This window comes from Fukomys damarensis, unplaced genomic scaffold, assembly GCF_012274545.1.
Source record: "Fukomys damarensis isolate Sample0158 unplaced genomic scaffold, DMR_v1.0_HiC HiC_scaffold_21, whole genome shotgun sequence".
Lineage (NCBI taxonomy): Eukaryota > Metazoa > Chordata > Mammalia > Rodentia > Bathyergidae > Fukomys > Fukomys damarensis.
The window spans coordinates 37,835,123-37,844,780 of NW_022900933.1; the positions used below are offsets into that span (position 1 = coordinate 37,835,123).

The following is a 9,658-nucleotide window of genomic DNA, read 5'->3' on the forward strand; positions in this document are numbered from 1 at the left end:
AAAAAAAAAAAAAAAAAAAAAAAGGTCATTTGAAGGGAAATCCTATATTTGTATGTATTTAATAAAATATGTTCCAAAAACAGAAAGCAAAGTGGACTAATTTAAAGCTTTTGCATAATGAGCAAATTTAGAGCCACACTTGAAGAGTCTAATCTTATCTCCAAGTCACGGACTGAGTAAGCAAATGTAAATAAGAAAAATATCAAAAATGTGAATGACATTGTTTACCAACTAGACCTGATTTATACAGCCATCAACTATACAGTATACATTCTTCTCAGTACATAAAACACTGACCAAAATAGATCACATGCTAAGACATAATGCAAGTCTCCTGCCTGCAATCCCAGCTGGTCAGGAGGCTAAGATGGGAGGATTGCTTGCTTGACCCCATTAGCTGTGTTGTCAGCCCGGACAACACAGTAAGATCCCCATTTCCAATAAGAGGAGAAAAAAGTCAGTTAAGTTTGTAGAAGAAAATGTAGTTAAGTTTGTAGAAGAAAATCTTCATCGTATTGGGGAACGCAAAGATTGTTGGATAGGACACAAGAAACATCATAGAAGAACAAAATTGTTGTTGCCCTTCATCAAAAATCTAGTTTTCTTCATTGAAAGACAACATTAAGAGAACAAAAACATAAGCTACAGAGTGAGAGAGGATATTCATGATATATTTAAATGAGACAAAGCACTCATGAAAAATTATATATAGAAGTCCTACAAATCAGTGAGAAAGAGACATATTTTCTTTTCAAAATTGGGAGGGAAAGCCAGGCATGGTGGCACACGCCTGTAATCCTAGCACTCAGGAGACTGAGGCAGGAGGATTGCTGTGAGTTCAAGACCAGCTTGGGCTACATAGTGAGTTTCAGGGCAGGCTGAACTACATAGTGAGACCCTGTCTCAAAAAACCAATAAATAAATAAATAAATAAATAAAAGTTGGAGGGGGGGACATATACAGAAGAGCAGTGGAACATAAGAAATAGCCAGTAAGTATGTGAAAGGTCTCTGTGTTATTGATCGCCAGAGAGATAGAAATGAAAAGTACAATGAGCTAGCACTACATACATTGAGGGGCTTACATTGAAAAGACTGACAATACCAAGAGTCATCAGGCAACTCAAGCTCCTTTTATTGCTGGTAGAAGTGTAAATTGGTGCAGTCACTTTGGAAAACTGAGCCTACTAAACTGAATACCCAGGTACCATATAACCCCCTCCTGGCTGTGTCCTGAGAGAGAGAAGTGCCTGTGTCCACTAAAAGGCATGTATGCAAATAGTCATGGCAACTCTGCTCATAACAGCTGAGAACTAGGAACTGTGCAAATGCCCCTCAACAAGAGAATGAAGAAGTTATGTGTGATTTAGAAGTGGGACACACGTAACAACCAAAAAGATTTAAGTACTGGTATATGCAATACAATAGATAAATCTCATAAACCTTGTATTGAGTGAAAGAAGCCAGAAGCAAAAGAATATGCGCCATAGGAATTCATTTCTGTGCAGTTCAAGAAGAGGCACATCCCCCACTGCCTTCCTGAGTTCCACTCACTAAATGCAGTTTTCAAAAGCATTGAAACATTGTTTTGTTTTTGTTTTTTTACTTTTTTTTTTTTTTCAGTGCTAGGAACCAAACCCAGGACTTCCTATGTGCTAAGTAAGCTCGGTACCACTAAGCTACACCCTCAGTAGTTCCCTGTTCTATGTCCAGAAGAGCAGTTTAGGGATCAGACAGGTCTGGCTGCTGACCTGTCTTCTTGTCTTTCCCTGCCAGGCCTGGTGTTGCTTCTGGCGATCAGTTGATAGTTGTAGCTAGATAAAAACATTAATAATGCTGCATGGTTGGGTAGCATATTAACTTTTCCAAGTTATCCTTTTAGCTCATAACTTCCGCGTGTGTGTTCCTGGGGATTGATCCCAGGGCTTTTGCACTAAGTTACATCCCTTGCCTCCTTTTTACTTTGAGACAGGGTCTCGCTAAGTCACACAAGCTAAGCTAAAACTTGAGTCTCCCATAGTGCCAGAGTGGCAGGTGTGAACGTGTATAATGCACTCTTGGGTACTAAACGTCATGCAGAAGCCCATGAGAGGCAGAGCTACACATTGCAAGAGTGTGCCCTGCAGGAGTCTTCTGTCTAGAAGATAAGGTGGAATGAGGTGTGGCTAAGGTGTGTGTCCAGTGTGCTTCTCACTGTTGCTCTGTGAGGCAGGCGAGGCTGGTAGGATTATGCCAGTTTCATGACTAGGGAAAGCGAGCCCCAGGGCAGTGCTGTGGCCGCCTTTCCTGCAACCTGACTCCCAGCTCAGGCCTTCACGTCTGGGGGTTGGGACCACACAGCAGCTAAGTGAAATGAGAAGCTTCTCAGACTCTCAGTGGCTGTAGATTTCAGCCTGAAAATGTGCCCACCGTGCTTTCCCTTCTTCAGACCCCATCCCCACCCACCTCTGTGTGGGGGATTCTATCTCCTCACCCTCACACTCCCCGAAGCTCGCTTACATTTTACTTATTTACACACATTTCTCTCTTTTCTCCTCCAGGTTGTGATCAATTATTCAATAGTGAAAGGGCTGAAGTACAATCAGGCAACGCCCACCTTCCACCAGTGGCGAGACGCCCGCCAGGTCTACGGCTTAAACTTTGCCAGCAAGGAAGAGGCAACCACATTCTCCAATGCAATGTTGTTTGCCCTGAACATCATGAATTCCCAGGAAGGAGGTAAGCAAGGCTTGGGCTCGGCCTGTGGCCCACACCCTCTCTTGTTGCACCCAGTCCCCGTGCCTGTAGTTCTCCAGCATCCTAGCCCTGCCGCTGCACTGAGTGACATTCTGTGGGCCCTCAGAGGAGCCTGCTGCCTGCTCTGGGTCTAGGGAGATGTGAGCAGTGGGAAGAGGAAAAATGAGTTTGTGTCTCTGCCCATGTGTGAGATCAGGAATACTGACGTGCTCCTACGGCTCTGTCCCACGTCAGCTGTCCTACCGTACTCTAGAACACACTTCCCAGAGAGGAGCAAACAACCAACAAGTTACTCTTGAATTCAGTTATTCGTATGTTTAACAAGTGTTTGTTTACTGAGTAGTGTAGGAAACTGAGGAGTGAGTGGAGTCCTACCCCTCGAGGTACTTGGCTTTGGGGGTAGACAGGTTCCTAAACAGCTGACTCTAATGTACCCCAGGAAGTGTCTGATAAGGGTGTGTGCATGGTACTTGGGAAACAAGAAAAGACACCTGTAACTCTGCCCATCTGGGCCCCCCCACCCCGGGAGGCAGCAGAGGTGACACTGGAGCCGGAGTCCTGAGGGTTAGGACTTGCAGAGGCAGCGGTGAAAGTGGGCATCCGGGGCAGAGGAGCTGCCTTGGCGGAGGCTGGGGACAGAGGGCATGGGGGACCTCACACACGCTGGGAAAGCACACAGTGCAGCGCATCTGGAGCCCGGGCCCAGGTAGGAAAGAGTCCGGAAGTGAGCTCAGAAGGGGGCCCTGTGCTGTGGAAGTCCGTACAAACCTGCAAGACCAGGTGGGCTGGATACTCAGTACAGACAGTGGGAGTGGGGCTGGCAAAATCTCCTGAGTGGAGCAGTTAAAACAGAAAAGAAAACTATGCGTGGCTTTTATGAACATTTGCAATGCTAGCTTCAGAGGGAGGACTGAGGCCTTCCCGTCCCGGGTGTCATGATGGCCACCAGACACGGTCCTGGAAGTGGCTGGGATCTTACCTCAGGGTAGATGGCCGTTAAGAACCAGGGCTTGGAGTCATGGTGCTCAGTTGGAGCCGTGGTTCTGCCACATTCTAGGGGAGGAACTCGGGTAAATTAAGTTTTCAGTGCCTCACTGTCCTTATCTAGAAAAGGGAATCCTTGGAGTCGTGTTTACATTTAAATGAGCTGGGCAGTGACATGTTGAGCAGAGTGCCTGGCACACCGCAGTTCCCCAGCATTGGTACTGTGAGTGACATTGCTGCCCTTATTGCTGCTGCTGGTGCCACTACTGCCACCACCACCTGACTAAGGAGGGAAATCGGGAGATGCAGGGCTCAGGGGGCAAAAGGCAGGTGATGCTGAAATATCTTTTGGGCCTGACCCTACTGAGCCTTGAGGCCCAGTTTTAACCCTGGGGAGTGTTTTTAAGCTCACAGAGGCGAGCCTTGGATGTCCCTCAGGCTGTGTGCAGGTGGATGGGTTTTCATCCTGGAATGCGGTGTGTGGTAAAGAAGCATCCCAGCCACTGCAGTGCTGAGTGAGGAGCACAGGGCCTGAGTGTCATAGGCACGCCTTTCTACCAAGGACCTTCGAGCTCAGCGCCTGCCTCCACCCAACGTGGGTGTGGGAGTTGCTTTATCTGAACCTAAGGATGCATGAAGGGGGCAAAAAGCATGCAAAGCAAGTGCTTCAATTAAATAAAAACTACTAGTTGTTTTATTAAATTCACTGTCACATCACAAGTGAATCAGTTAACGCAGCCCTCATCTTCAGGAAAGACAGCTGTGACTACGATGTGGAAAGTGATCTCTGGGTGTCAGATTCCATCTCAGACCTCCTCTGACTCCCGCAGGCTGAATGGATGTCCCAGGGGTGTGGGTGCATTTGGGGGAGTCCTGACTAAACTGTTTCTCTGGTTGAGGTATAAAACCTACTACAATGCCAGCACAGCTGTGAAGCATGCAGCCCAGTGGGACTTTACACACATGTGTCCCCACTGCCCACTGCCAGGGCTGACAGAAAGCACCCTCAGCTCCAGAAGGCTCAGCGCACACATGGTCCTCTTCCAGAGGCCAGCGGTGTTGAGACAGCCCTGGAATTTGGCATGATGGTAGGGCGCATCAGTTGTGTGGGAGCAGGTGTCACATGAGCTCCTGGGGTCCACTTTCCAATTCAGAGCCCAGGAGGGGACCTGGTGCTTCGTAAATACTCAGCCACGTCCCTGCCTCCCACCATGGGCAGGCCCGCTCCGAGGCAGACATCTGGTTCCAGGCCTTCTAGGGACCCCTCCTTGTTCAGATGTCCTCTCTGGGTCTCAGTCTCCCCAGGCCGGGTCTGGCCCTGCCTTCCCTCCTCTCCTCCATGTGTGACAGACACTGGTATGGGCTCTTCCTGGAACATCCATGCCTGACATACACAGGACACTCAGAGAGCAAACCTGAAAGTAAAGTACACCTGCCTGGGCTGAGCCATCCCGGCGCTCCTGGCTGACTTTCCAGGACCCCAGGAGATACCACCCATACTGCCCTCCTCTCTAGACCAAGCCAGGCAGAGAGGGAAGCAACTTCCTTGTGACCGCACAGGCACAGAAGTAGCTGCACCCCAAAGCCAGGACGCCCTGCTTCCACGGCTTGTGCTGTCTGTGCTATACAGCAGGGCAAGGGCTAGGCTTTGGTGCTTTCTTTCCTTCCTCTCCGCCTCTCGGCAGTGAAGCCCATTGTTGACCCGGGGTTCTCAACACTACTGTAGACGGGTGGGTACAGCAGTGATATCTTCACTCCCCAACTTCTATATGTTAGGTAGAAAAGATCTGTTTTTCTGACATTTTTTCAGATACCTACAAATCTATCTTCTTGGGGCAGTGAGTCTGGAATATTTGCTCTTCAATCCCAGGCCCAATCTGGGAAAGCTAAAGTCAGTTTATCAGGTTAAAAATTTGATAAATAACCGTCATGGAGCCCGGTGGGTTCAGCTCCCTGGGTGGAGGAAAGGGGTACAGCGTACCTTCTGGGTTCTCCTGAGTCCCAGATGCCACTTTGGGATCAGGAATTCTCCAGTGGATAGAGACATTCCACTTACTGGAGCTTTTTCTGCAGAAATTGTCCCCTAGAAGTTGTCGTGGTGTGGGGAGGGGCTGTGGTGCTAATGCTCCACTCTTCTAAGTGTATGGGAAGGAGGCAGGGTGTGGGGTGGCTCTGGGTAGCCCCTGTCGGGAACAGTGCTGCAGCCTAGCTGTGGTGGCCGTGTGGGTTGCTGCCAATTCGCTGTCACAGAGCACAGCCCGCCGACTGTGTGGCCCACCTTTCCAAGGCAGGGAAGGGGTGACGGCTAAGGCGTGTGCACCGGCTCAGGGAGGAACTCAGGGTGCTTCTGTGGCTTGGTGGATGAGGAAGATGAGGTCTGGGCTTTTTGTTTTTTACCAGCCTGCTTCTCAGATACCCCTGCCCTGCTTACCAGCCATGCAGCCGAGTGGGTCCTGACCCCCCGGCACCGCAGGAAGACCTCACTGGGCTAAAGAGTGCTTCCTGGAACTCTAAAGCACTTACAGTTGGGCCTCCCTTCCTGTGGGTACTCAGGCCAGCCACTGCCCACCGTGACAAAGGGAGGCCTGGAGCCCAAAAAGGGAGGTACCTGTAGGAGCTCTGGTGGAATTGAAAGCTAAGGTTATGCCTTCTGGTTGTAGCTTTTCTGTAACCCCCCACTGCTGCTGCCTCCACTGGTCAGAGGGAGCCACAAGCTCCTGTAACAAGCTCATGTTTCGTGAGCCCTGCCTGTGTCCCCAGCCCCTGGGGGTCCCTCACTTTGAGAACCAGGGCCCCATAGACAGTGAGCTCTTTAAGCCCTCGAAGGAGAATGACCAGACAGGCCTCCTGGTCAGTGCTCCGCCTTGTAACCGACTGGATCTGCGCTCTGGTAGAAACTCCAGAAAGCACCTCACTCTGTCCTCCTCTGCCCACATTTGCGGCGGGAGCACAACTCGGCCTGGTCTGAGCCAGCCAGTTGCCATGGGGGACAGGGTGCCAGGCCATTCTTGGACATCCGAACCCGCTCAGTGCCCCTCCCCACCTGTAACTTATTCCTTTATCAGGCATCATCAGTTCATGGTTTAAGAACCTCATAAAGGCCACTGCTTCCGTGTGCTTTTATAGGAGCCAGCCACTGACTCACCATGTGACCTTAGAAATGTCAATTTGGACTCCATATCTACCGGTCCTTCCTGCTCTACTGGTCTGGGGTTTGTGTCCACCTTCTGGACTGGTGTGAAATCTAGTTCACTTGCCGACACTGCCCCATGACCATTGCAGGTAGAGTAAACCCCTCTGAGGAAGCCAAAGGGCGAATGCCCCTCTTTACTTCCCGAGCAGCCCCTGGCGCATTCAGAATAGTGGCGGAGGGAGCCGGCCCTTCTTCTCCTGGGAAGCCGCCTGTGACCCTCTAACCCTGCAAGCCAGAGCCGGATGCTGCTGCCAGGGACGCCTCTCTCCAGGGTGTTTTCATGTTCATCTGAGTGGCGGCTCTGTACACACTAAAGCTCTGTGTCCACCACAGGGCTCCTCACAGCCCTGACACCTCCCGAGTGGGGTGACAGGAGCAGCTTCTGCTGCGGTCTTTGACCCTGGTCCCTCTCCACTACAGAAGAGCCACTAGGACCCTTAGAACTTGCACAGTGCTGAGAGTATTTTTTTCTTCAGGACCCAGCTCTGCCCCAGACCTCAGGGCAGGAAGGGGTTGGGGAGCCCCATGCCAGGGGTGTGAGGCAGGGACAGGAGCCGGGAAACCCTTCTGGGCCCCACCCTCGGTACCTTTCCATGGCCAGCACATCTATGTCCTTTCGGATAAGCATGAGCTTATTTTGGTGGTGGTGGTGGTGGTATTGTTGTTGTTGTTTTGTTTTGTTTTTTTTTTGAGACAGGGTCTCACTATGTAGTTGAGACTGACCTGGAACTTATTATGTAGCCCAGGCTGGTCTTGAACTCACAGCGATCCTCCTGCCTCAGCCTCCCGAGTGCCAGGATTACAGGCATGTGCCACAACGCCCAGCTAAGCATGAGCCATTAAAGCAAATGATCAAACGGCATTAGGAAACCACAGTTGTAAGTCAGGCAGAAGCACATGTAGCCAAGGACCTCCAAATCCAGGCCCAGTCTGTGCACTGAATTGTCACCTGTGGGGGCTACCCAAACTCTGGTGATTAGTGTCAGAAATGAGTGATAGTGTGGGACATCCAGTTGGCGTCCCCAGAGAACTGGAGCATATTTGGTGTGGGAGGCCCACACTTGGAGTGTGAGAAGTGCTGTGCTGTGAAGAGGAACAGCTCTCCTGGGCCTACTTTGGTCACTCAGCACAGACATGGCAAGCCTTTCTATGTCAGAGGAGTGTCTTTACCCTCCATCAAAAACCACATAAAAATGCACTGTGATGTAAGCAACCTTATATTGTTAGTTTGTTTTGTTTTCACTCATTGAACTGGGTTCTCTCCGTGCTGCCCAGGCTGGCCTCAAAAATCCTGCACTCAAGCAACCCTCCTGCCTCAGCCTCCCAAGTAGCTGGTACTACAGGCATACACCACAGTGCCTATCTCTGCCTTCTGCTTTAAAATGTGTTAGGTGCCCCTGTTTTACACAGTTCCCCTCCTATGATAAAGGCAGTGCTGCTCCTGCTTTGGCTCCTGAGCAGGCACCATCTGGTGTAACATGGAGGCAGGGATGCCTAGGAATTAAAGCACCCAGATCCTGCCGGAAGTACCAGGAATGCGGGAGCCGTCTCCTGCCCTCTTCTCCCTCCAGGACAGTTTTAACCAGAGCGTCTCCCTGCTGTCTGCTCATCCTAGCATGAAACACTCTACAGCTTCCTATTGCAAAAACACAGAAGCCACCCAGGGCCCCAGACAGAGTTGTCAGTGTGGGTGTGCATGTGGTCACTGCACCACAATCGATACTCGATGCTTCCTGGAGATGTCCCCGTGCCTCAGTGTACCCAGCCTGCCCATCCCATGGCTGGCCCCTGCGTCTCAGAACACGTGCGGGAAGACACCTGCCAGGTACGCAGGGAACCCGTGATTAGCCACCCCAGCCATGGCTCCTGTGGACTCAGCATCCCTCCAGGAACAGAGACCCCAGGTCCAGCTCTCCTGGGCTGGGAGTCGGAGGCCTGGCTCTGCCACTCATGGTGTGAGCGCGTGAGCCAGGACCTCCGTGTGCAGGAAGCCAGGAGGCCTGGGGCTGGTGGCCATGTTGCTTCTGGGCATGGACTTGAGCCAATCACTTCCCTTTTCTGGGCCTCAGCAGGATGGGAGTGGCTGTCTATGCACCCCATAGCCTGAGGGTCCAGGAGACCATGGGGCAGAGAGTGCTGGGCTCCCCACCCAGCACGGCCAGGAAGGGCAGTGGCTCAGAGCTGTAGCAGAGCTAGTAGCAGCTTGGTGAGGCCACATCTGTGAGAGGAGAATGCCTCCCAGCCAGCTTTGTGGTTCCCAAAAGCTGGGCCTGCCATGCGTTGCCCTGGGTCGGCAGGAGGAGCCTGGCCTAGACATCGGTGTTTGGGTCCTTGTCTCATACATGACCTGAGGTGCATTTTCTCCTCTCTGATGTTCTAGACCCTGAAATAGCAGGGTCAGCCTGACTGGTTCCTGTACAGAGACAGCCTGGAAACCGAGACCCCCTGCGTCCTGCTGCGCCCATCTCGTGGGCAGGACAGTCCCACACAGTGAAAAGCTGTGTGCAAGTCCCACCAGTGCATGTAGGTGGACAACTCACTTTGAATTTTTTTCAGCCAGAATTTAACTCTGATTTAAGAGAAAAGCACTGATTCTTTTCTCTTTTTTTTACCAGTATGTGCTAAGTTTTCTAGGAATACATCAAAAGAAAATTGGGCTAAGGATTTAGCTCAGTGGTGCCACTGCCTGCCTCATAAGCACAAGGTCCTGAGTTTGATCCCCAGTACCAAAAAAAAAAAAAAAAAA

At 51.0% G+C, this 9,658-nt stretch overlaps 1 protein-coding gene across 5 annotated transcripts in view; it reads left to right on the forward strand.

The window, feature by feature from the left end:
* Positions 1 to 9,658, forward strand: part of Evl (Enah/Vasp-like) — a 96,050-nt gene that overhangs the window by 63,849 nt on the left and 22,543 nt on the right. For all 5 annotated transcript variants that reach the window (XM_033766799.1, XM_033766800.1, XM_033766801.1 and 2 more), the window contains one exon: positions 2,540 to 2,717. In XM_033766799.1, coding sequence (XP_033622690.1) covers positions 2,540 to 2,717 — 178 coding nt within the window. The remainder of the gene's footprint in view (positions 1 to 2,539; positions 2,718 to 9,658) is intronic.